The sequence below is a fragment of the Monodon monoceros genome, unplaced genomic scaffold, assembly GCF_005190385.1.
Source record: "Monodon monoceros isolate NGI ecotype Baffin Bay Population unplaced genomic scaffold, NGI_Narwhal_1 Super_Scaffold_13, whole genome shotgun sequence".
NCBI classification, from domain to species: domain Eukaryota; kingdom Metazoa; phylum Chordata; class Mammalia; order Artiodactyla; family Monodontidae; genus Monodon; species Monodon monoceros.
Window position 1 is genome coordinate 27,811,948 of NW_021703769.1, and position 27,122 is coordinate 27,839,069.

Consider the following 27,122-nt stretch of genomic DNA (forward strand, 5'->3'; position numbering starts at 1 on the left):
AGCCCATAAAATACTTCTTATAAAGAATATGCCATTTCACGGGCAATTCATAAACCATGTTAAATTTTTAAAAAAGATATAAAGGTGCCTCTTACCATGTTTATAACTATGTAAAAATAGCAAAACCCACCTCCAAAATAGTTTTTCTTCTATGCTTAGAAAAAAGCTAGGAGGAGCAGCCGTCAAATTAATCAGTGGTTTATCTCTGAGTAGCAAAAATGGAGGCTTTTTTTTAAAAAAAAAAAAAGATGTGTGCTACTTTATAGCTATAATAACAACATTCATAAATAGAACTATATTTAACATTTAACAATTACCCAGTTGGAGCTAATTCCGTGACCTTCTTGGGGTGAATTATTCACTTGTCTCTGGGCCTTGGGTTATAACATAAGGGAAAGACATGACTGCTCATTGGGCAGTGTGTGCCAGGGCTCTTCACAAGCATTATCTGATTAAGTCTTCACAGTTGAAGATTGAAGATTTAATGTTGCAGATGAGGGAGCTATAGCCCATGGTCAGTCCTCTGCTGAGACCTAGGTTTTCCAGCTAGATTCTGCTCTAGGAAAAGCCCCTGCTCTGCGCACCTTCCCGGGGGCCCCTGCGATTACGAAGATCTTTGCCTGCTCAGGGGAAATGTCAGGGCAGAGGGACACCTGAGAGCCCTGTGTCAACAGAGCCGGGGAGGAGTTTATCTTACAGGGTGGGGGAGGCTGGTATTTGCCCGCAGGTGGGAAGGAGAGCTTTCTGCTGACTGCAGCCAGAGCTGCCGGTCTCTGCTTTACCTTTTGGCACCAGCAGCCTTTTCCTGAACAGGATTTGCCCCTCAGCCCAAGTCCCCCGTTCTGTGTTCCCAGCCTCCCTGTGTGTCCAGCACCCTGGGTTCAGAGCTGCAAGCGTTCAAATCTCAGCTCCACCAGTTTACCTGGGGCCTTGGGCAAGTGCCACCCCTTCCCCCTGACCTCAGATCCTCTATCTATAACATGGGATTGGACTAGACTGGAGATTCCAAACTCCAATGCCAGGCAGCTAACAAACAAAACAGCCCAGGTAAAGAGCACAAGTGCAGGTAAGAACTGGCAAAAAGGGGCCACTCCTCAGCCTCAGCCCGTAACTACCATGCAGGAATGCAGGCACAGAGCTGCAGGATCTTTGGGGTTAAGACAAGCTAGAAATCTGGGTTTCTTTAAGTAGGCAATCTCTCAAGTTATAAATGTTGACTGAAATTAAAATACACGTACATGCAGGCCAAAGGAGAGTGGTCTTTAGGCACGATACAGCCTATGGGCTGCCAGTTTGGGACCCCTGGAGTTGCCTGTCTCTGAGCACCTTCTGGCTTTGACCTGCTGGTCTCTGGCCTCCTGGCCTCCAGGTGCTCCTTGAGGCAGCGCTGGGCAGAGTGAGGCCCAGGCCTGCGAGAGCAGGGAGGCCAGTCTGCTAAGGAGGGGGAGGCCCTCAGTTTGGCTCTCCTGGTCCCCATACATGCCCTGTACAGATAAAAGGGCTGAAAAGGCTCTGTCCTGCTGCCTGCCTCAAGCCCTACCCCTATCCCTGCGCTTGGCAGCTTGACCTGCACAGCCCCACTTTACCATCGTGACAATGATTAACCTCACATACGCGTAAGGAAACTGGCCCTGATTATGACAGGCCTGCAGGCACACAGCTCCCCGCTGAGCTGGGATTTGAATCCAGGAGTGTTTGGCTGTACCCCCCGAGCTCCTGCATTTAGTCCTCACGGCCCCCCGAGGGCTCGGCTGGTGCTGGTGCGGATGGCAGTGTTGAGTACACGGAGCTGAGCACACAGCCGAGCGTGGTTGTATATGTACTTGTGCATGAACACGACCAGACCTGTTGTGTGCAGATCTGGGTGCTGGGCACCTGTGCTTAATACAGTCGGTTCTTGTTATTTGCAATAGTGATGCTCTATAAACCAGCTGTGAACCCTGAATTAGTACAAAACCATTGCTCCTGAGGGAGAATACAGAATTAGGCTCCTGGGAGCCTCTGGTCACAACATTTTCATCAACTGATCAATACATAACCTTGTTTTATTTATTTGTGTTTCTGTTTAAAGACACCTTTAATATACATTGTTGATACATTCACATTGAATTCGTGCCAACAGCACTATAACTCACACCTGGACGAACCTTATCTGACATTTATTTTCTCCATAAGGCACGTCACAGCCTTCCTGAGCTTAGGAACACTGGACAGCGCTTCAGCACTATGCTTGCGGGCCATTTTAAATAGCAAAATTACCCCTCCACACCAGCAAAGCACAAAATATGTTCAAAACATAGCTCTAAAGAGACCACAAAAAGGACACTTGTTTATAGTATAAGAAAGGAACCAAGCTAAGTGAAGTGTGTGCATTTTGGATAACTGTGTACTCCTGGAAACTGTGCAGTTTAAAATACTATTTTTTAAAATCAATTTTATTTAAAAAAAAAAAGAAAGAAGAAAAGAAATGAAACGAGAGGTTGCCTTGCTCCACTCAGCTGGGAACATGGGCATCAGGCAACTGAAAATTTTCACCGCTCTGTGCATTCCGCCCATGACTGTGAAGGAACTGGGTATTGATTTGGGGCTTATGAATACATGTTAGCAAGTAGATGATTCACAACTACAGAATCTGCAGACCATGAGGATCCACTGTAATGCTGTATCTTTCACTTTTCTCTGAGGGCTGCTGTCAGGATTTGGGGTTGTTGACACAACGAATTGGATTTTCTGAGTGCGGAGATGTAATTTAGAGGGGCAGCTGGAATCGTTTGAGTTCCACTCTGAGTATTACCACCTACTTGCTACGTGCCCTCCTGCAAGTTCGCTGGCCTCTGGAGCCTAAGCTTCCTTGGTGGTAAAATGGAGGGCACACCCCTAACGCGAGGGTGAACTGAGAGGGCAAATGTGGAACACCCAGGACAGTGCCTGGCGAGAGGCTGATTAAATGACAGCTTTCAAACTGTGCTTTCATGCTTTCCCTTAAGATGCAGTTTTTAAGGGTTTTGTACTCAAGACCCTGCTAGATACTAAGGATTCGGAGATGGATAAATCCCTGGCTTACCAATCTAGCAGGAGAGACCAGCCCACCTAAATAGGACGCCACGTGTGAGAAGGACTATAATAATATAAACTAAGTACTGCAAAGCTGCAAAGCTTTTCTTGCCCCTTTTTTTACTTGCTAAGAAGCCCGCACTTACTTGGGTAGTGATATCAACCCAAGTGAGTGCAGAACCACTTATTCATCCAGCAACTATTTGTTGAGGGCCTGTGGGGTGCCAGGTACTGGTCTAAGCGCTGGGAACTAAATTAAGAACTAAATGGGCAAATATTCTTACCTTCCTAGAGCTTATATTCTAGAGACAATAAACAAAGTACATAAATATATTAGGTGTTGCTAAGAACTGTGGAGAAAATAAAGCATGGGGAGAAAGAAAGGGACCCCTGAAGTACAAACTATTATAATATTTCAGATGAAGATTTTGGAGTGGAATAAAGATGTAACATATATGAACAACATTAAGAACAAGACTATTTAGGTGAATAAATAAATACTGTTTATGGAGTGCTTTCCCTATGCCAGATCCTTGCTAGGCATTTAGCATGTATAACTGCTAATCGTGACTGTACTTGTGCACAATATCTGTAATTAGCTCCATTTTACAGATAAGGAGACTGAGGCTTAGAGAAGTATAGTGGTATTCCCACTGTCATAAAGATAGTGGGTGGTGCAGTTTGGAATTCAAATCCTGGCATATTTGAGCCCAAAGCCATGGTTTCCTTTTGTTAAATTAGCCTCCCAGCAAAGGGGAAAAACTCATTCTGAGACAAAGGGATTTTAATATAGACATAGATTTTTGCAGAGTCTCCCTTTGAAAACATTTTAAAATGCTCATTTTAGCTAAATTAAGGGGTGGAGCAGCTTCTCCAGAGTAGGAGGCCTTTTGGGGAGAGAGGTTTATAATTACCCACCCTCTTTCAGCAAGTGTGAGCCGTGTTGGGCGCTGTCAAAGGCCCCAGATCTTAGTGAAGGCAAAAGAATTCAGCTTGATGGGGGAGGTGCCACTGGAAATCAGTTGGACAGGAATCAGCTGCTGAGGACAGCAGGGAAGCTGGCAGCTGGAGAAAGAAAGCGGGTCTGGGAGGAGAGGGGAAGGATGCTGATTTGGGATCAGCATGGCTCCTGGGCTAAACAGGAACAGTTGGGTGAGCTGGGCCTGTATCTCCATACAAAGCCCCCAGGAGCCTCAAGAAGATAGGTGAGACTTGGCTTCCAACAGGAGCAGCACGCCCACAGTGGCTGGTGGGATTGGAATCAGCTGGCCCACCTTCAGTCTCATGTCCCCTGTTCCTACAGCTCACATTGTGGCCTTTGGCAAGTCATCAGCTTCTGCTTAGAAAATGTGGCAGTTGGACTAGATTGTCATGAAATGCCAGGAGAGAGAGCGAGAGCGAGAGAGAATGCAAGAGACAGCATGAGTTTATGTGGTTCCCTGCTTTGGATTCCCAGGAAGATAGAGCTCTCTGATCTCAGATTGGGCGGGGGCTATCTCCATGGAAAGGAGCTGTGGTCCCAGGCAGATCAGATGACATCTGAACATCCCTTTAGCCCTTTGGTCCTTGTGTTCCATGGGTCCTTCAATCTCATGTCAGCAGAGCACAGCACATACAGGGTAACTTGGCTGAGCTCTGAGGCCACCATCTTTCCTTTATCTTGGGATCCTCCTTGCAGATTCACAATAGGCAGTCCTCTATCCCTACAGCAAATCACATGCAATAATGTTTCTTTCAGCATTCATTTTAGGGAGAGCTTTATGCCTCCTAAAGAACTAGTCTGCCTCCTGCTCTCCCCTAACTATAAGAACAAGAAGACTGGGCATAATTTCTCTTTTTGCTTTGATGGCCAGGAAGCTCAGAGTGGAATCTGAACCTCGTTATTGCTGCCACGTTTGCATGTGTGGTCAGCCTGTGGTATTCCCTTCTTCCCCAGGCCTCGGTTTCAATGTATATTTTACTGTGTCATTTGTGAGCTGCCTTAAAATTGGTGAGACTTCTGTTTTACCCTTGGCTTTCCTTCCATGACTTCTTTACTCAAAAAGCCGCCTTCTGTTCTTATTTTATCAGACTCCTGCCTGGATTCGAACAGGGGTGTGGGGTGGGGCTGCAGTGCAGAAGCTTTGTCACTAGAGTCAGGAGGTGAGCTCCCAGCCCAGGCTTTGTGCTGCACTTGCTGAGCAACTTTAGACATATGGCGTGCTCCCTCTGGCTTTCAGTTTCTGTCTGTAAAACGGTGGGCTGTGACAAAGTCTACCCAGCATTCTTTCCATTCTAGAGCTCTGTGAGTGTGTTATAGCTCCTGTAGGTACTTGGGATAAATGCAGGGGAGGGGTGCACCCTAACTCCAGGATCCTAAGAACCGCAGCAGAGATCTGAAGAAAAGAGAGTCCATGGGGTCATGCTTTAAAGCTGGAACCTCAGGAGGAGGCGGTGGCAGGAGAGGAGCCAGGCTGCGGCTTGACAGCTCTATCAGCCGGGAAGCCCAGGGAAGCGTATGCTGTGGCCAAGGTCGTTGAAGGACCTCCACCTGCCAGGAGCCACTTGCCAAGCAGCTGCCAAGCTGGGGCTATCACCAGGGCCCCTCTGTCCCCCACACCTCCCCATGGCTGTCTGCAGAGGGGCAGCCTTGGCACAGCTGTGGAGGGATGGAAACCACTGTTGCCCCTGCTGCCCCTCTCCATGTAGGAGGCTTGCCAGGCATTGGCCTGGAGAGCCACCCCAGGGCAGTCGGCTCGGCAGAGGGTGCCGGTAATTTCAGAGTCACCACCTGGGCTTGCTCTGACTTGCACTAAAGCAAGGAATAATACCTCTGAGAAAGGAGAAAATATCCCCTATAAGAGGTAGTGGTAGCAGTAGTAATGGCAAGAAATGTTCTGTCCTCTATTTGTCTAGAATTCCCCCGTTGCTCCATTCATTGCCTTGGTTGGATAAGGCAGGGTCAGGAGGGTGGTTCCCACCGAATGCATGAGGCAGCTGAGACTCAGGTCAAGGGTGCAAGGTCACCGACAGGGACCATGTGATGTGGCTTGAGGAGCTGAGGGTCTCTCAGTGCTGGGCTCGCACAGCACCGGGCTAGTGAGCAGGATGCAGCAGCTGTTGGAAGAGTTGAACACAGTGGTCCTCATGGTGAGGGCTTCCCCTTTGCCCACATGGCTGATTCTTGGAGGGACACGGAGAGACTTACACTGTTTAGGGAGAAGACACATGAAGAATTTCTTTTTGAACAATCTTCCTTGCTCTGCTCACCTCCTGTTTCTGTGATGTCCACTTGCTTTTTTTCAGGAATATATTATTTTATTTATTGTCTTTTTATTGAAGTATAGTTGATTTACAATATTGGGTTAGTTTCAGGTATACAGCTTAGTGATTCAGTATTTTTTTCAGATTATATTCCTTTAGGTTATTACAAGATAATGGGTATAATTCCCTGTGCTTTATAGTATATCCTTGTTGCTTATCAATTTTACATATAGTAGTTCGTAGCTGTTAATCCCATACCTCTAATTTGTCCCTCCCCCTTCCCTCTCCCCTTTGGTAACCACATGTTTGTTTTCTACATCTGTGAGTCTATTTCTGTTTTGTATATAGATTCATTTATATTAGTTTTTAGATTACACATATCAGTGATATCATATATTTGTCCTCTGTCTGACTTATTTCACTAAGCATAATATTCTCTAGGTCCATCCACATTGTTGCAAATGGCAATACTTCATTCTTTTTTATGGCTGAATAATATTCATTTTGTGTGTGTGTCTGTGTGTGTGTGTGTGTATATATGTATATATACCATTCCTTCTTAATCCAATCGTCTGTTTATGAGACTTGGGTTGTTTCCATGTCTTGGCTATTGTAAATAGTGCTTCTGTTGAATGTTGGGGTGCATGTACTTTTTCAAGTTAGTGTTTTTTCTGGATATATACCTAGGAGTGGAATTGCTAGATCATATGGTAGTTCTACTTTCGGTATATTAAGGAACCTCCACACTGTTTTCCTCAGAGGCTGCACCATTTTACATTCCCGTCAACAGTATACAAGGGTTCCCTTTTCTCCACATGCAATGTTCTGCTTTTATGGAAGCATGAGGAGCCCAGGATACGGGGATGTAACCCCCACATCTCCACCCTGGTATTTTAGAGTCCCCTGGGAAAGTAGATTTTTGCTTTTTCATGCAGCATAGAGGTATGTGTCCCAGTTCTCTTGTACTATGAGACAGTCATGATGCAGTAGAAATGCAGGCACTCGTGACCTAGACGTCCAGGTGTGACCTTGAGTGATCTCGAAAGCTCCACAGCTTCAGGTTTCCCATGTGTCCTGTGGATCAGTCTCCACCTGGCCTCCCTCCACAGGGAATTTGTGAGGATCAGATGAGGTTGGGGATATGCCAGACCTTCAAAGGGTCAGTCTTAGTCGCCTGTCTCCTCCAGGCTGACCCAGAGTCAGGAGGACCAGGGCAGTACCTGCCCTGGGCCCAGCTGCCTGAAGTCAGGTAGAGGCAGGAGGGCTGCTTCTAGTTCCTGTCCTGTCACTACTTGCTGAGCCATCCTGGGCCATTCCCTTCCCCTTCCTGAACCATGCCTGTCCTTTTACAGTGGTTCATTTTAAATATATATTATATAGATTATTTTTGTTTTTTATTGATATATAGCCACATACTATAAAATCCACCCTTTTAAAATGTACAATACAAAGGGTTTTAGTATATTCACAAAGTTGTGTATCTGTCACCACTATCTAACCCTAAAACATTTTCATCAATCCCATTAACAGTCATCCCCTCTTCCTCCTTGGCCCAGCCCTTGGCAACCGCTAATCTGCTTTCTGTCTATGGATTTGCCTATTCTGGCCACTTCATATAAATGGAATCACGATATGTGGCCTTTTGTGTCTGGCTTCTTTCATTTGGCATAATATTGTCAAGGTTCATCCATGTTGTAGCGTGTATTGGTACTTTATTCCTTTTTATGTCTAAATGATATTCCATCGTATGTATAGGCCACATTTTGTTTGTCCATTCATCCGTTGATGGACATTTGGGTCATTTCCTCCTTTGGGCTGTTGTGAATAGCGCTGCTATGGACATCCCTGTACAAGTTTTTGTTTGAACACCTATTTTCTATTCTCTGGGGGTGTATACCCACTAGTGGAATTGCTAGATCATTTGGTAATTCAATGTTTTACTTTTTGAGGAACTGCCAGACTGTTTTCCACAGTGGCTGTACCATTTTACATTCCCATCAGCAATACACAAGGGTTTCAATTTCTCTGCATCCTCGCCTGGACTTGTTATTGTCTGTCTTTTTGATTATAGCCGTCCTAGTGGATGTGAAATAGTATCTCGTTGTGGAAAATATATATTACTTAGATTTTTAACCGGCAAAACCCTTTTAAAAATGTAGTCTTACTTCAGACCTTCCATATGTAGAACAGGTACAAGAGGAGTCTCTCGAGATGAAATGGGGAAGGAGGCCTGAGCCCACCCCCTCATAGTCCCAGAGACAAGTTCTCCAGGTGGTTTGAAGACCACTGGCTCTTGGTGCCCTCCAGGCTCTGGAATCTGAGTCGAACCACCAGAGACTACCTGCATAGCAGACGCCTCAGCCCTCACGCCCATCCTGGTTGCCTTGGGAGCCCTCGCAACATTTGGCCAAGCTGTGGGTCTGCCCTGCGCTGTGCTGGGGTTGCCACAGTGAGAAGGAGTCCAGTGGCTCCATCTATGGTTCCAGCTCTGAGGACAGCTTGTGTAGCAAACAGGAAGCAAACTGGAGAAATGCCACCACTGCCCCCCTTCCCAAGTCTAGGAAGAAAGGTCCTGGTTTTGCTGATAGTAGAGAGAAGCATAGTGGCTGATGAGGTCGTGAAGCCAATGGAAGGTTTGCCAAACTCCTCAGCCATGAGTAGCCCTCATAGCACTGATCCTCTGAGGTCCAGAGAGGTCGGCTGGAACACTCCCAGGCCCGTCTTCCATGTCCCGCTTCCCTCTGCATTAGCATTCTAGGAGCACCAGGCGTTCTACTGTTTGAGGGTGGAATGTTCTGCATTCTAGTGTTGCCTTGGCAGAGACAAGATTCCTCCCAAGTTCTGTTCTATTGGTTGCATTGCTCTGCTTTCCACAATTGTGAGAGGCTTGAGTCATCAGACACAGATTGTTCTGTTCCTTTGGATTTTAGGATAGCTTTCTTCTCTTATTGATGGCTAATTCTTCGGGGAAAAAAGATAATTTATAGTGCATACAGGGACTTTCACTTAGCTAGAATATTAGATTAACCTAGTGCCTGGTTTCTCCCCCATGACTTGCTGATTGAGCAAAATGCCATAGTGTCTCTTTGAAGAATGCAGCTTCCTAGTTTTACAGATGTAGAAACTGAAATCCAGGAGTCCTAGTAACTGAAAGGGAAGAAAGCCTCAATTAGAACTCTATTTCATTTACAGCCCTAGAATCAGAGAATGTTGGATCCAGAGGTGTCTTTGAGACCATCTAATCCAACCCCTTGGTCTATCAAATGTGCCTGTTTAACTCATTGCGTTTCTAACAGTTGTGTGTTGATTGTGTTTATTTTTATGAAATTCCTCAGAGGGGGGTGTTCCCTGAGTTTCAACCTAAGGCATGGCACGCTAAGTGGTCAAGAGAGTAAGTGACGGGTGAAGTCCCAAGACGAAAGTCCTGTAGGGCAGAGCCTTACAGAAAGTGTGACGTGTGCATGAGGGCAGGGCAGGGCAGGGCAGGGCACGTGCTGTCGGCTGGGCAAACGGCCTTTGCAAAGATGTGGGAGCAGCGAACAGGGCTTTCCTCTGGGGTCAGCAAGCAGCTGAGAGCAGGTTGGAAAGGGTATAGACGAGAGGGCCTTGAATGCCAGGATCAAGAGTTTTGCCCTAATTTTTACTTAATCGGGGGCCTCTGATGAATTTTGAGAAGGCTCCAGGCCCCTTTCTCCATTGCTCCTGCTGCTGCCCTGACCCAGGCCCTTCTAATTTCTTGATAACCTCCTAACTGGTCTCCCTGCCTCTATTCTTGTCCCTTTCCAGCTATAGTCCACAAAGGCCCCCTACGCAGGGGCTTTCTAAAACGCAAGTCTGATTGTGTCTGTCCCCCTTTTAAGGCCCTTCCATGGCTCCCTGTTGCTCACAGGACAAGATCCTGGCTTTTGTGGCTCGGTGTGGCCTGGCCCCACCTTCCTCTACAGCCTCAGGCCCACTGTGCCTCTGCCTCCACTAGGCCCCCTAGTTTCCTGAGCAGCCATGCTATTGAATTACTCACGGCTTTTGCCCACGCTTCTCCATCCCTCCCGTTCACTTTCTCTGCCTGGTGACCTCTTATTCACCCTTTAAGACTTAGTGTAAATTTCCTTTTGGAGACGCTTTCCCTGACCCTCCTGAAGCCACTATTATGCCTTGAGTCTTTCTGTTTTGAAGCTCACATTGCATTGCAATTATCTAGTGCCAAAATCCTGGGAGTTCCCATTTTCGAGTGTTTATTGTGTGGTGGGCACTGGGCTAAGCCCTGTGCATGCATGATCCTGTGTTATTCTCACAGTAACCACATGAGGTGCATTCTGTTACAGCCCCACTTACAGATGAGGAAGCTAAGGCTCAGAGAATTGGTGTGGCTCGCCCACTGCCTGCAGCTGGAGGGTGACAGAGCTGGGATTTGAGCCCAGATATCTTTGACTATTTCTGACTCCTTCCATCTCCTGTTCCCTGGATCCTGCTATATCTCCTGAACCCCCACTGTTCGGTGTGTGAGGCACTAATCAAAGGGGTAGATGCAGCAGGGTTGCCATGGTGTGGGCAGGATCGGGAAATGGGGCTGGGCTTAACCTGGGGTGGAGGTGATAAGCAACTGTCAGCCCAGCTCCCCACAGCTAGGGGTTTCCTTTCCACCTTCCATTCCAAGCAGCTACCTGGGGACAGGCCTGCGGGACTCCAGGCCGAACAGGTGGCATGGAGACAAACGGCATGGCAATCTGCCTCCTCTCTGGGGCCCAGAGAGGAGGGAGGACCTGAGAGAGCCCAGGGTGCTCACTGACACTTCTGGGCTAGATCCTGGGGAGGCAACTCCCTTTGGGCCTGGGTGTCTTCTGCCCTCCCAGAGGGACCCCAGCCTGCAAGGTCCCGTCCCAGCAGGGGAAATGCCACTTCCACCTCTGTCCCAGATGAATGGCTGGCTTTGGCCTCCCAGGAGACTGTCTGCTCCAACCAGGTACAAATGCCATCCCCTTCCCACCCCCACCCCCCTGGCCAGAGAGGAAGGAAGAGGGAGCGAGAGAGGAGGGAGGCGTGGGGTTGCCAAGCAAGGTAGGAGCAGGGACAGCGACAACAAAGCCCTCATTGTATCAAGGCCACACGCAGCTCCAAGGCAAAGCAGGCATCGTTCCCGCCTCCCAGGACCTGGGCCCAGAGCTCCACCCGGACTTTCTGAGCTCCTTAGCAATGCTCACCAGAGCTGGCTTGGAACAGCGAGGCCCTGCCTCAGCTCTGAGTCCTGCCTCTGCTGAGAAGTCCTCCTGAAATCACAGCATCCTTCCAAAAGCCAGAAGTGGTGATGGGAGGATGGCCAGTGAAGCCAGGCTGGCTGGGGCTAGAAGCCAGGGTCTGTTGGACGTGCAGCTGTGTGACCTTGGACCCAAATGTGATAAAAAATCCTGCCTTGAAGGATTTTTATTTGAAGTAATGGACCAAGGCACATAAAAGCACTCAGCACGGTCACCTGGCCGCAGAAGTGTTCAATCAGTGACAGGTGATCCTTGAAGCCCTCGTCCACCCATGAGCAAGGACTGTCAGCCCCTCCCAAGCTGCTCCTAGTTGAGGCCCTCCTGTGCCCAGGAGGTGGTGAGCCATTGGTGGCCTTCCTGGCAAGTGTGGAGTAGCACTGTTGTCCCCTCAGCCCCTGTCTCACTGTTCCTCCTCCAGAAGCCGGCCTTGCAGTTCCAGGAGGCCCCGCCTGGGCAGTTGGGGCATGGTGGGTGGGATGCATCGCCAAGCTGGGGCGAGCAGCTCAGGTGACAGGTGGGGTGTCGGCGGCTCCTGTGCCTGGCACCTGACACCTCTAGGCAGACAATGCTGGCAATGTCCGAGCCCTCCAGGGAACACGCCACGTCTGTGTCACAGCCAGGAAACAGGCCACCTGAGTAGCGCCGTTGTCCACTCAGGACGCAGCCCCGCCCCTGGCCGGAATGACCGGGATCCCCAGAGGCCCTGACGTGGGAAGGGGTGGTGCCCTGGGCAGGGGCTCTGGGGTTTGAGACCCTAGCCCCTCAGCATCTGGTGTTGGCCTGGTTCAGCTGTTGGCCCTGCCACACTGGGGCTGGGACTTGGGCAGGCCGTTCCCTCTCGGGTTCCTCATCTGTAAAGGGACTAATCACAGCACTTCCTCATAGGGTTGTTGGGAGGAGTCGATGGCATAATGTACGTAATGTGGTTGGCACGGGGTCTGGTGTGGAGCAGGGCTTGGTCACTGCTTCTCTCCCCGCATGGGGGAAGGTCCAGCACACTGTGTCCTTGGCTGAATCTCCTGTAACCCAGGCTACTGTCCTTAGTTCTCGCTCTGAGCGTGGAAGGAGGGGACTAGGGTCTCTGGAGCTGGCACAGCACTAGCACATTGGCTGCAAAGAGCCCAGGCCTCTCCACCTTGGACTCCAGGAGTTCTGGGCTAATGCCCTGTGCAGGCCTCCTTCCACAGCAGCCAACACCAGCCCAGGATGGGGCCTCTCCCCTCCTTAAACTTCTGTAGGGCTGGCTGCCCTTGGAGCCCAAACCTCTACCCAGGAAAGGGGCCTTGGGATTCCTGGGCAGGAGGCCAGGTCTGAGTCTCTCTACTGATTTGTCAAGAGGGCCAAGGATGGATCTCTGCAGGCATGGTCACTTCCTACTGGGTCCAGCCTACAGAGACACCCCCTGGGAGCAGGGAGGAGTCCTCATCTCCCATCTGTCTCCTTCCTCATTTGCTTTGAGCCTGTGCCCTGAGTTCCTGGTGCACCCCACAATGAGCATGAGCATTTGCATGGTTGGGTGTGGGCATGCCTGTGTGCAGCGTGTGGGCAGTGGGGGGCGGGGCAGGTGAGGGCTGCATGTCCTGCATTGTGGGCAGGCCCCCTGAGCATGTTCACTGAGCCATGTGTGGCATGCCTTGGAATGGAGGGGACGTGGTACCTTTTCATATTCGCGTGTATCCATATGTCTTTCTACACGTGTGTGGTGTGTTGGTCTGTCTTATCTCCCCTGTAGACGGGAAGCCCCGAGCCACGCACCAGCAGGCACTGTGACAAGGTGACATCGAGACTAGCGCAGCCTAATCTGGGGTTCCTGGTCCTGCTCCAGGAGTCCTCCAGTCTGCAGCCTCCGCCGAGGGAGGATTGACCAGCGTGGGGGTGGGGGTCCGAGAGTCAGGGGTCTGGGGGCCTGGCTTATAGCTTAGAGGACTCAGTGCTGGGCCGAGCCAATTAGGAGGCCCTGCCCCAGTGTCAGTGACCTTGGGTGAGGCCTTTGTCTCTCTGGGGCACATTCACTCATGTGGAGGACACGGGGTCGGGCTGACGATTTCTGCCCGCCCTGAGGCTCTGATGATCATGATTTTACGTCGGGTGGTGGGGTGAGAGCCTGCTGCATTTGTTGGTGGAGGCAGCTGTGGCCTGAGCCTGGCCTGCCAGCCCCCAGCTCGGTCCTGGGTGTCCTGCTGAAGGGTGAGAGGAGAAGCCATGCCGGGCAGCGGCCCCAGCGAGAGGATGACGTGGCCGGGCCCGGCCCCCCCCCCCGGCCCCCCCAACCCACCCTCTCTCCTCAGCCCCGGGGACACCGCCCATCCCGCCCCTCACCCGGACCCACAGCCTCATGGCCATGTCCCTGCCAGGCAGTAGACGGGCCTCTGCTGGATCCCGCAGGTGAGTTTCCCCAATGCCCGGAGCCTTGGCCTCTGAAGGTGGGGGCAGGGAGGGTCTCTGTCTCCAGTCCAACACCGGCTTGTTTTTGAGCAAGTTGTTGCCCCAGTTTTCCCATCTTTAAAATGGGTTTGCTGACACTGGCCTCAGGAACTATTTATGGGCTCAAATGACACAGTGGGTATAAAAGTTTTCTGAAGACTTAAACCATTGGATCCCTGCCGTCACCAGTATTGTTGTTCGATCTTCACAGTTACTGCAGGGACGGCATGCAGCCTTCCACCCAGGCTCCCCTGGCCTCCCCGTGCGCCCCTCCTCCTGCCTGCCCCATTCCTCTCCACCTCTGTTTCAGTCCGTGCAGGGACCTTTCCCTCTGGGCTTGGGGGACCCTGGAAGTTGAGGACCCTTGGTAGGGGTAGCTGGGACCCCACCCTTGGCCCGCAGCCCTGCTCAGCCTTCTGGGGAGTCCTGAGGACCGGCCTCCTTCTGGTTTTCCACCTTGATTTGCACTGTCTGTTCTGTCACGCCTGTCTGTGCATCCCCCCGCCATGCTTCTCTCCCCGGCGGTGACCCTGAAGTGGGGGCCCTTTGGGCCGCAGCGGCCTGGCGGTGTTCGCCCAGTGTCCGCAGCTGCCCACCAGCCAGAACGAGCACCTGCCTCTTCTTCCTGCCTCCAGGCGCACCTCTCCCCCCGTGAGCGTGCGGGATGCCCACGGCACCTCTTCCCTCAGCAGCAGCAGTAACTCGGGCTCCTGCAAGGGAAGTGACAGCAGCCCCACGCCCAGGTAACCAGCTACTCCCTCCCACCCGGCCTGGCCAAGCTGGCTGGAACCCTGAGTGCCCTGGGGGGTCGGGGGAGGTGGGCGTTCTAACCATCCCCAACTCTAGCACACTTCCCCGCTGTGTGACCTTGAGCAGGTCACTTCTCTCTGAGCCTCAGTTCCCATCTGTAAGATGGGTGTGATCATACCCAGCTGCACGTAACCAAAGTCAGTAGCTGAGACAAACTGGGGATGATGCTTTCAAAACAAGGGTCCAGAGGCGGGCAGCTCCCCGAAGTGCCAGGGACCCCATCTCCACCATCCTTGGTGTACAGCTGGCTCCTACACCTCCAGGCATCAGGTCAGCATCCAGGAAGGAAGAAGGTGGAAAGACCAAAGCCCCTGAACCCCCAGAGACTCGTGTTTTTGAGACAGGACACGTTGCCCAGGAAATTCTGTCTATGCTGTGCTGGCTGGTGCCAGGTATGACTGGCCACAGGGAGAGTTAGTGGTTCCCAGTGTAGGGCCACCCAAGCAAACTGGGAGTTCTGTTGGAGAAAAGGCAAGAATGGATATTGGGAGGCAACTCACGGCGTCCGCCAGCCTGCTCTTCTAGGTGGTACACTGTGAGGGTGGCAGACTGGAGTTGTTCTAGAAAGTGAAGTGTGTTACAAGTGCAGCATGTGCTTTGGGCTCTCAGCAAAGAGGAAAGGCAGGATCGGGCTGGGGAGACGGGTAAGGAGAGCAGTGGGTCCTCAGAGACCAGGACGTGCAGGCTGTGATGGCGGCGCCCATCCTGCTTCCCAGGAGCGCGAGGGGGGAGCACGGGCTTAGGATGTGATTCAGTCTGAGTCTCCACTCCCTCATCTGTAAAGTGGAGCTCACAACCCGGAGGCTTCAGGGAGTTGATATCTGCACCCACCACACGCTGCTGCTGGCCCGTAACGCGTAACCGCTCTCATTAGGACTTTGGTTCAACTTGAGAATCGTAGGCAAGAGAAGGCCAGGAGACTCTGGCCTGCAGCTCCCATGGCCAGAGCTCCTCCTGGGAAGGCTTGTCTTGAGTGAGCGTCATTTGTGCGACCAGATCACACTGAGGCGGCAGTTCTGAGTTTTCCACCATGACACGCATGATGGGTGACACACATATGCCGGACCCATGACCCAGCATCCTGTCTGTAACTGCCCCCAGAACGGGGGTGGTGGTGGTGTGTGAGTGAGATTGATGATGCATTAATTTACCTTTTGAAAAGTGTATAGTTGGCAACTTTAATACTTTTTTATTGGTAGCAGATTTTTGCCACACATGTCATAACTGCAACCCATGGGGGCAGTCCCAACCCTGAGGCTGAGAGCTGCTTCCATGCAAGGGTCTCCTTGCCACCATCAGAGTTGCTGGTGAGCAGTGCCTCGGCTCTGCCAGGTGTTCCAAGGTGTGAATAGCTGAGGGACATGAATTGTAGTATACTTCTCTTCTCAGGTACGTATAGTATATATGTAAATATATACTATATTAAAAAATATTTTTCCCACAAAGAGCTAGTGACTAAAAATATATGAGTGTTAAATGTTATATTGAGAAGGAAAACTCGTGAAAGCATATGGAAAAAAGTTAAAATATTTACTTCCTTTATAATCCTCAGCTCTTACTAGTTTAAGTAATCCTGGTTCCTCTACCCCGGCACAGGGAAAAGGCCTCTTTTTCTCACCACAGCTCTGGGTCCCTCTCGTCATAGCCTTTGCAGGGCACCAGGATGTCTACTGGCGTAACACATGGGGCTCAGGGCCCTTGCTGGCTTCCTCTCTTTTGGAAGGAGATTTCTTAGAGCCCATCAGAGGGGACCCCAGGGTCCCACCCGACACCGCGCCTCTTCCCCTTGCCACACAGAAAACAAGCCAGTGTGTGACCTGACTTGAGTTAAACTTAGAGGCCAGGAGCTGAGTGAGTAGAAGAGAATCGTTTCTCTTTCCCTCCACTTCTGTCCACACTTTCTCTTCAACAGTTTACGATTTACAAATACTTTTTCCTCGGTAAACGTTAGACAGCTTCCCCAAAACTTTTAAAACTGCCTCCAACTTGGCTCCTTCAGCAAATGGGCCCCACCAAGGCCTGTCTTTTCTACATCCATAAAATGTGATTGCCTCTTGCTAGACCTGGGACTCCCTGTCCCCTAAAGGAACAGAGTTGGATGGCGGCAAGGCCTCTGCCAAATTGTGTGAGAACACGCCCAGGTGTTTAAGCCAAAATCCAAGAAGGTTTCTTCCCAAACGGAACAGCCGGCAGGAAGCTGTGAGTTGAGGTGGCCTGGCCGTGGTCTGCTGGTGGCATGGGGTGCTCCCCTTCCCTGGGTGAAAGCCTCGGCCCTCCCTCCTCCACTGGGTGGGAATTCTTCCACCTCGGCCCTGGTGGGACCAGGGCATGCTCACCACACACACACACACACACACACACACACGCGCGCGCGCGCGCGCACGCGTCTGCGCCACCCTGTGCTAGGGTGTTTGTGGCTGCAGGGTACAGCTGTGAACAGGGCAATGCCCAGAGACAGCCAGTGTTCCCGTGTGTGCTCACGTGTGCCCCCAGAGCGTGCACATGCAGATGGAAAGGGTCTGCCTGCGTTTGTGTGAATGTGTTCATGGGCTGCTGTCCTAGAGCAGTTGACCCTGGACCGACCAACAAGGGGGCTGGGGTACTGACCCCTCGTGCAGTTGAAAATCCGCGTATAACTTTTTACTCCCGCAAAACGTAACTGCTAATATCCTACTGTTGGCCAGAAGCCTTCCTGATTACGTAATTAGTTGACTGACATGTATTTGGTGTGTTATATGTATTATAAACTATACAGTAAGCCCCCTACATACAAACGAGTTCTGTTCCAAGAGTGCATTCATTTTAAGTCCAATTTGTTCATAAGTCCCAGAAAATTAGCCCAGGTAGCCAACTAACACAGTTGGCTCTATAGTACTGTACTGTAATAGGCTTATAACACTTTTCACACAAATAATACATAAAAAACAAGCAAACACAAAAAATAAAGAAAACATTTTTAATCTTACAGTACAGTACCTGGAAAAGTACACCAGCCATGTGAACTAACTCATGTGATTGGACATGGGAACACACGTTCATCTTTGAAAGTGTGCAACTTGAAGGTTCATATGTAGGGGACTTACTATATTCTTACAATAAAGTAAAAACCAGAGAAAAGAAAATGTGAAGACAATTATAAGGAAGAGAATATACACTTATAGCAATATACTGTATTTATTGATACTGTAAGTTTACATTGTTTTTAAAATGAGTCATCTATCAGTACATCAATATTGTCTTACATGATACAAAACACTGTAGCTGTTACATGTATTACTAAGACTAGACATCAAAAATGAAAAGATCATGTGAAAAAGAAATTCGTATTTATTTACAGGTATAGTGTGCATGCGTTGATAACAGAGAAGCTAGCAATGGTTGCCTAGCTTATCTAATGAATGAATCATTATAAAGGTTTTATGGCATGCAGTATTACAGTCATATTCAAAATATGGTATTAGAAACATTGTTACATTTTTCTAAAAACCTCTTACCTGTGATGATAGGCTGATAGGCATTTTCTTCAATTGGGAGAGAAAGGCATACTGTAGGGTAATGTGATTCTTTGAAAGCAAAGTTGTAGAACACTAAGAAAACGAACGCATTATTAATATTATATCAACTATCACCCACCTGACGCCAGTGTGAGGACAGGCTGCTGCCTTAGGACCAGTCTTGCACACAGTGTTCTACACGATGAATGCTGAGGCGGTAGTGATGGTGACAACACAGAAACGGCTCAAACGGTTGCTGCCATACAGTTACTAGATTTTCACATGAAATCACTCATACACATACACAGCAGATAAATCCTGGCCCACCATGCAGGCCCCAGGATAATTACACGGAGGGGGAGACCTCTCCCACCCTCAGCCTTGGTCTCTGGGTTGGGAGAGTGGACTCCTGAGCTCTGGGCTGCGGCGCTGGGACTGGGCTGGCGGAGGGGGCGCCACCCCGGGTGGCGCCAGGCTGGTGCACGTGCTCTGTGACGTGTCTCCCCAGCCCAAGCTAGAGGAGCCCTGAGCTCCCCACCCTGACGCTGTGCTCGAAAGAGCCTTAATGAAACCCACCTCCCAAAGGGGCTGCGTGTTCTCGTGCCCACAGGGGCCCCGTGGGGGAGGCCTGGCCTGCAGCGCTCCAGTGGCCAGGGGACCAGGATGGGTAGGCGGGGCCCCTAGCTCCTGGAGGCACAGTGCCTCGCCAGGCCCCTTCCTCCCTCCCTGCTGACAAGCGTCCCCGGCAGGCGCGCCATGAAGTACACGCTGTGCAGTGACAACCATGGCATCAAGCCTCCCACCCCGGAGCAGTACCTGACCCCCCTGCAGCAGAAGGAGGTGTGCATCCGGCATCTGAAGGCCCGGCTGAAGGACACGCAGGACCGGCTCCAGGACCGGTAAGCGGGTGGCCAGGGAGGGCCCTGCAGTATCCCTGGGAGGAAGGCGTGGCTGGGGGGCTCCTCAGCTGCTCCTTGAAGCATCAGGTAGCTGCTTGGGGCCAGGCTGGGAGCAGTTTCCCCTGCGAGGGTCTATCAGGCCTCCCACCCACGGCAGTGCTCTCCCAGTTGTAGCCTGGCAGCCCCATTTGGCCACTTCTCGTGCCCTGGCTCCTTTCTACCTGGGGAGGAGCGGCACAGGGCACTCTTCCTGGCTGACCTGTCTCTGTGGGGGAGAAACAACCCCTTAGCCCTCCTTTGCTTCCTCCCAGGGGGTCACCAGGGGCTCGTGACCCACCAGTTCAGGCCCCAGAAGCCTTCCTCCTCATCCACGTATAGATGATGTAAGATCGTGAGAAACCTTCCTCTGAGCTCCCACCCAGCCCAGGGGTCTCCCAGGAGCCCCCGTGGGCCCGTCTGAGCTCGTTCTCCAGACCTGATCCTCCCGGCCTCCCAGTTTCCAGACTGGCGGCTTCATCTTTATGATCGAAGCTTCAGGGCTGCCCTCTGATCTCTTCATCACCTACCCGTCTTCTCCAGACTGTGTCAATTCGGATACGCAGCCGACTGTGAGCTGGACAGGGTGCCGTGCAGGGCGCTGGAGGGCAGGCGGGGAGGCCACCACTACCACGCCTTCCTTCATCTTTTCTTTCGTTCGTTCTTTGTAATATAACTGCTTTATTGAGATGTAATTCACATACCATACAGTTCACCTATCTAAAGTAAACAATTCACTGATTTTTAGTGTATTCACAGAACGGTGCAACCATCAACAGTATCTAATTCTAGAACAGTTCCATCACTCCAGAAAGAAACCCTGTTCCCAGTAACAATCACGCTCCATCTCTCCCCAGCCACGCCGTCCCTGGCAACCACTAATCTTTCTGCCTCTGTGGATTTGTCTATTATATTCCATGTAAATTGGAGCACACAGTGAGCGTGACCGTGTCTCTCTTGACCAGAGCTCTGCCAGGTAGCTGATCCAGTTTGTATCTGTTGTGTTTTTGAACTTGGAGAGGGTAGAGGTGGCATTCTGTGGACCTCCTTGTCTGTAGAGCTAGGATTTCTATTTATATTTCCCACTGTCTTCTCACTGATGCCCTGCGTCTGCTTGGCCATTTACACTGATGTCCTCAGGAAGCAGACAGCCCATCTCCCTGCTTCCTTTCTAGGGCTGCCCTGTGGCTCAGAGCAGACAGTCTGCCCTGTGTGGTTTGGGCAGGACGCCCTGTAGTGGACACCGCCTGCACCTCAGCTCCCCGGCCTCTCCACCTGATACTCTTGTAGTACCTGTGGCCATTCTGTACTTGCTGTATTGTCAGCCTCCTCACAGGCTCTGAACATTCAGTCTGATACCTCTCATTCCCGCAGTAGCCTACTTCCCCCTCAAAGAAGGAGCTCTGCTTCTACACTCTGTGCTTTCATATATTGTGTCCCCACTTCTAAGATACCCTTTCTCTCATCTTGCTCCCTTGGAAAACTCATCCTATAAGACCCAGTTCAAATGTAACATCCTGCAGCCCCCTGAGACCTAGACAGGGCTGGGAAGCCATAGCTCTGGGGTCCTGCTGGCTCCCAGGAGGAGTGGGGCCCAGCTGAGCTGAGCATGCCCAGTCCCTCCTTTCAAACTCACTCTTCCTGCCAGGGCTCAGAGTCAGTGAGGAGGGTTATCCTAGAATGAGCCCCCCACCCTGAGGCAGGAGGAATGAACGCTATCCCCACACCTGTGGGGATGTCTCTTATCATGGCTCTTGAGCAGCTCCAGGTTCCTGCTGCCATCCCACGTCCATCACCAAGCTGTATCCTGTTGGGCAGCCCTTCCCCTCCTTCCCCTTCCAGTTGATGCCATTGCTGACCTTGTGGCCACTGCAGCCCTGCAGGCCCAGTCCCTTCAGTGTTTTGTGGAGTGAGATTCCTGGGCCCATTTCCTGAATTTCTAATTTGACTTTGAAAAGTGCATGGTGCTTGATCTGGGTTGGTCACTCTGCTGGACTCATAAAATCCAAAGTGATGGTCGTGCCTTTTGGATTTTATTTGTGTGAATGTAGGGTTTGGGCTGAGTGGCTGCGTGTGGGCCGGATCACTAAGACGTTTGCCGAAGGAGGAGCACCCAGGGTGGGAGTTCAGTCCCATGAAGGAGTCTCCTCCTTTCTCACTGCTTTTGGTCCATCCTGTTCAGTCTCACCCTGGCTTCACCTCTGGACTTGATGGCATCATTTTCTACTTCACCTCCTTCCGCTGCACCCCCTGGATTCATCTATGCCCCAGGGATTTTAAAAGCCTGTGAGTTTCTGGACAAGAGTCCTCTGACCGTCTCGTTTGCCTGCTCTTGCCTCTTCTTTCGGGAATAGCTCTGTGCCCTTTCCAGCAATCTTCTGGGTCTTCCCTCTCTACAGTAGATACAGAGAGGAAACATCTAGCATGGATAAAAGACAGCCACTCTGTTCTCATCATTCTCGTCTGACTCATCCACCACTTCTCATCCCTCCACCTGAGGGAAGATGTAAAATTATCAGCTACCTTCAAGGCAGCAATTCCTCTCATAAAAACAAAGTGGATCATCACTCTCTCCCCGGGGTCTCTGGCCGAGTAGCCCTCCACTGAAAATTTCCACCACCGGCTTTTGTAGGAGGCCACATCCATTTCTGCAGAGTAGAGATTTTAGGTTTAGTTTTTGTTGTTTTATGTTAAGATTTTTAAATGGATGTATTAAGTTTTTATAGCGAGCGGTAGCATCTTTAAACTGAGAATCTTTATCGTCTACTGTCTTCTCTGGGTAGTGGATATAAATGTGGACAGTTGTCTGCATTTTGGCTCTAGGGGGTGGGAAGGAGATGGTGGCTCATTCTTGTCCCTGAAGAGGAGGTCTCTCGTGTCCTGAGCCCTGGCCCCTCTCCCATCCCCACTGCTTCCCCGATGGAGTAAAGAGGGTGAGGAAGGAACTCTGAGTCGTTCCTTTGTTTTCAGCTCTGAGGGGCAGCAGCAAAAGGCCCTGTGTCCTTGGGGACAGCCCCCTCCTTGTCTGTCCTTGGTGATGGTGACAGGCCAGGCGGTGAGCATGTGTGTCTCATCTGCTCACAGGGACACGGAGATCGATGACCTGAAGATGCAGCTGTCGCGCATGCAGGAGGACTGGATCGAGGAGGAGTGCCACCGCGTGGAGGCCCAGCTGGCCCTGAAGGAGGCCCGCAAGGAGATCAAGCAGCTCAAGCAGGTCATCGACACCGTCAAGAACAACCTGATTGACAAGGACAAGGGGCTGCAGAAGTACTTCGTGGACATCAACATCCAGAACAAGAAGCTGGAGACGCTGCTGCACAGCATGGAGGTGGCCCAGAACGGCTTCGCCAAGGAGGACGGCGCCGCCGAGTCGGCCGGCGGGTCCCCCGCCCGCTCCCTTACCCGTAGCTCCACCTACACAAAGCTGAGCGACCCCGCTGTCTGCGGCGACCGCCTGCCGGGTGACCACCCAGGCGCCTCTGTGGAGGACGGGGCTGACAGTGGCTTCGTGGCGACCGACGACACTCTGAGCCGGACGGATGCACTGGAGGCCAGCAGCCTGCTATCTTCGGGGGTGGACTGCGGCCTCGAGGAGGGCTCCTCGCTGCACGGCTCCTTCAGCCTGGGCCCCCGCTTCCCCGCCAGCAACACCTACGAGAAGCTGCTGTGCGGCACGGAGGCTGGCGTGCAGGCCAGCTGCATGCAGGAGCGCGCCATCCAGACGGACTTCGTGCAGTACCAGCCGGACCTGGACACCATCCTGGAGAAAGTGACCAAGGCCCAGGTCTGCGGGACAGTCCCCAAGTCAGGGGACAGGTGCCCGGAGTTGGATCCCCACCCCCTGGGGCCCAGAGACCCCAACTCTGCAGTGGTGGTGACGGTGGGTGACGAGCTCGAGGCCCCAGAGCCCATCACGCGGGGGCCCACCCCACACCACCCCGGTGCCAACCCCAACCTGTCGGTGAGCGTGGCGTGCCCCGTGGAAGAGGAGGAGGCGGCCGCAGCCGAGGAGGAGCCCAAGAGCTACTGGAGCCGCCACTATATCGTGGATCTGCTGGCGGTGGTGGTGCCAGCCGTGCCCACGGTGGCCTGGCTCTGCCGCTCCCAGCGGCGCCAGGGCCAGCCCATTTACAACATCAGCTCCCTGCTGCGGGGCTGCTGCACCGTGGCCTTGCACTCCATCCGCAGGATCAGCTGTCGCTCGCTGAGCCAGCAGGGCCCAAGCGCCAGCACTGCTGCAGGCGGCAGCTCGCAGCTCTGAGGCCCCATCCCGGCCCGGGCTCCGGAGGCCTGACTACCGATTGTAGGGGTGCCGTCCTCCCTCTCGCACCTTCCCGTGGGGCATCATCTTATTTATTTAGTTTTGGGTTTGGAGGTGGTGTTTCCAGAATGGTAACAGTGTCAGGGGCTGGGAGCGGGGGGTGGGGGAAGGTGTCCCAAAAGTGCAACAGGAGAGAAGGGAAGAGAGACCAAGGGCAGGGAGGCACAGGGATGGGACACACTGCAGAGAAAGAAGGTGGTGAGGCCCCCAACCTGGCCCCCCTGCCCACCTGGCCTCTCACACAGGGCAGCCCCTGCTCAGGAAGTCTCTGGTGTGCTGATCTGGGGAGGCCGGGCTTAACTTGTGTGCCAAGCCTCCCCGTCCCCCACCCCCATGTCCTGTCCAGTTCCCTGCCCACCCCAAGCCTTCTCTCCCAAGCCACCCCTTGCCCTCAGCCCAGGCTTCTGGGCCGGTATTACCTCCTCAGATGGAGGCAGCTGCGACCCAAAGTACAGGCAACTGACCGGGACTCCGAGCGGGTCTGGAACCACTTGGCCTGGGCTGAGCTCCATCCCCTTCCGGCTGCTCCCCGCTTTGGGAGCACGGTCAAGGCCATGGGCTGGAGGAAAGATGGTGATGGGCAGAGGGCGGTGTGGGTTCTGTGTCTGTCTGTTCGTCCCAGAGCTTCCCCACATCTGTTTTCCTCCTGGCGCTTCTGAGTGTGTCAGATAATTTTGTGAGAGCCAGACAGGCGAGTGCCGGGGTGTGAACGCTAGCCTGAGCCCAGCTCCTGTCTGGAGACGCTGCCAGCAGGAAAGGAGGAGGCGGGGGCTGGCGGCTTAAGGGGGCAGCTCCGGCCTTCTGAGACAGGGCCCTGCAGCCTGGGAGGCAGGGCTAGACTCAGCAACCACCAGCTGACTGCTCCAGGCCTGGCTGCCCTGGAGCTCGCCCTGATTTATCCGGGGACCTTAGGACCGACTTCTGCTTTGCACTGTGTTCACTTTGGGGCTTGCTTCTCACGCATCCCAGGGTCTCCTGTGAGGTGGCTGCTTGCTTTCTAGGATGAGGATTCCTAAATCTTACACCTTTCTGCCTCTGAGGGGAATTCCAGCGGGATGAATGGCAAGATGAGGTTTTGAAGCCATGATGTCCGTCCAGGCCTAAGCAGGGTGTCCTGGGATGTTTCCCAGGTAGGGGGTGGAGTGGGGCTCCCAGCCCAAGCCCAGTCAGCCTGGGAAGGTTCACTGGCTCCCCCTCCTTCCCCGGGACCACATCTAGGTCCCTCTGCAAAGCTGCTGACATGTTATTTGCATTATTATTTTACAGAGTAAACCCATTCCTCTTCCTCTGCAGGGCTTATACCTATCTGGTCATCCCACCCACTCTTCAGAGTTAGGCCCTACATTGTGGCGGGGGGAGGGTGTTGGTGGGACCCTGTATCTCACTCACCCCTCTGGCCTAGGGGCCACTCTGGTTCTGCCAAGGTTGCTTGCCCACCCCCGCTGCTCCGACAGCTGTTGCCTGACGCATGGGCTCTGCCCTTCCTCTCTGTGCCACCTACTTGAGGGGGGATGCCTGCATGCACTGGGGGTGGGCAGCCGGCCCAGCCATCGTGGGGAGAGCCCCTCTGCCACGCGCTTTGTGCCTCCAAAGCTCCCCTTCCTCGCTCTGGGCCTCAGACCTGCCATCCTTTGTGGAGCACCCCTCCACCCCAGTCGAACCAAACCCAAACTCTGGGGGCCGGGCAGGGCTGCCCCACAGGACCTGGGGATCGTGACGTGGAGGGGCAGTGGAAAAACCCAATCCAAAGCCAAGCCAGGACTGGCTGCGGACCCCGCCTCCCGTGCCGCGTAATCACGGAGCTGCGTGGTGTCTCCTTAGAAATAGTCAAAAGCTTTGCCGAGAAAATAAATGTATGACTATTATATTTGACAACGTAAAATCTATATATTTTTCACCACTGGAATCTAGTCGAGCTGCGTAGCCCCTCTGCTCCGGTCTGCGTCTTGCTGTCTGTGGCCTTCCTACTGTGTCCTGTGTTTTGATGGACGTGGTCAGGGCCGGGGCTGTGGTCCGTTCTGTCCCTGATGCTGGAGGAGCCACTCGTGGAGAGCGTGGACCGAGGACTCTGGACAAGGTGAGCGGAGCTGGCACCGCCCTCTGCTCCTGCTGTGGCTCAAGACCTGCCTGTCTGGTCAGAGGGCCTCCAGCCCACAGTGTTGGGGGTGCCTCTCTTTTGGGGGGTCTGGTGGGACCTTGACGGGCTTTGCCTCTTGTCGGTGGAGGAGGCAGCTCTCTGGCCCAGGCCTGGGACAGACGCTGGGACCGTGTCGGCCAGGCCCCGGCTTGTGCGTGTGTGTGTGTGTGTGTGTGTGTGTGTGTGTGTGTGTGTGCTCGGTATCCTGCATCTATGCAAAAGGGGCAGCGCTGCCTGGGCAGCTCCCAGGGGCGGAGGCGGAGGCACAGCGGCCCACGGGCTCAGGCTCCAAGCCCTGACTGCAGGACACAGGATGTGGGACCAGGAAGCAAGGCCAGGGCCCGGGGGCCTCCCGCTAAGTGCTCATCCTCCAAGGCTCCCCTTTTCCTTCCTGCTTAATACCACCTCCTGCTGGGCTGTGACCTTTCCCTCCCGCCCTCTGCTTCTGCAGCAGAGATCTTTGGGGTCTCCCCTGTCCCCAGCCTCTGGCCAGAGCTGATTAGATCCTAAGGGACCATGTTCTCAGGAACCACCTTCTGGAACTGCTGGTCCCTTGGGGTCCCACCTCCAGAAGTGGCTTCTCCTAAGCTATAAGGTCCAGGCCAGAGCTGCTTTGCTGCTCCTCTCGTCCAGGCTCAAAGCAGAAATCAGTCTGGGGCCGGGACTCTGCTCAGAGAGCTGGCCTCAAATGGAGTTTAATCCCAAATATCTCCCAAGGGGATAACTTAGCTTTTCACTGAATACCCTTCCCAGTCGCCACTAGCACAGGGGTATCTGGCAGCACCTTGGGGGGTGGGGTGGGGGCAGATGACAAGGTTCTGGGGTAAAGGCCTACAGAGGGGCCTCTGCCCAGGGAAATCATTACCCCCTCTGACCTAGGAATCAGTGCACACAAGTCACAGTGCACTGCTACATTCAGCCATGCCCATGTATCAGGGGATACAGGAAGGGGGGAGGTGGGGAGGGGTCTTCACTTTTGTCTTCTTTGTCCTTTTGATCAGACAGAGTTGTACCTACAGCAGACAGCTCTGAATTAAAGCATGAAAACACAACAAGATCCTTGGCCTGTTTTCTTTATATTGTATCTTTTGGGGGTGGGGGCGAGGGGGATGAAGGGGGCTCACACTTGTCCCCACCTGCATGGGAGTCATAACACGCATCCTGGGAAAAGCTGAGCAGACAGATCTTCCTGAGGTTGAGGGAACCAGAGAGCTGCGTGCTCCTGACTCCCCTCCAGGGGGTCACTTGGCGCACCCCACGCCCCCCGTCAGACCCGTGGAGCCCTGTAAGTGCACGTGTTCCATCCTCTCCAGCACCCTTGAAGTGGTCCTCACGCCCGTCCTGCAGATGCGGAAGCCAGCTGCAGTCGCTGAGCAGGGGTGCGCAAGAGCCAGGGCCCCCTTCCAGGGCCCCACACTGTCCCCCTCTAGTCACCCATGCCCCGGACCG

The 27,122-nt window shown here is 52.7% G+C and overlaps 1 protein-coding gene across 1 annotated transcript; it reads left to right on the forward strand.

Annotated features, from left to right (window-relative positions):
• Positions 1 to 13,516: 13,516 nt before the first annotated feature.
• SNPH (syntaphilin) lies at positions 13,517 to 26,718 on the forward strand. Its single transcript, XM_029222294.1, is given in 5 exon segments — positions 13,517 to 13,811; positions 13,813 to 13,934; positions 14,609 to 14,716; positions 19,027 to 19,176; positions 22,297 to 26,718. Coding segments are annotated over 5 exon segments (1,620 nt in total). The 5' UTR covers positions 13,517 to 13,751; the 3' UTR covers positions 23,477 to 26,718.
• The last annotated feature ends 404 nt before the right edge of the window (positions 26,719 to 27,122 follow it).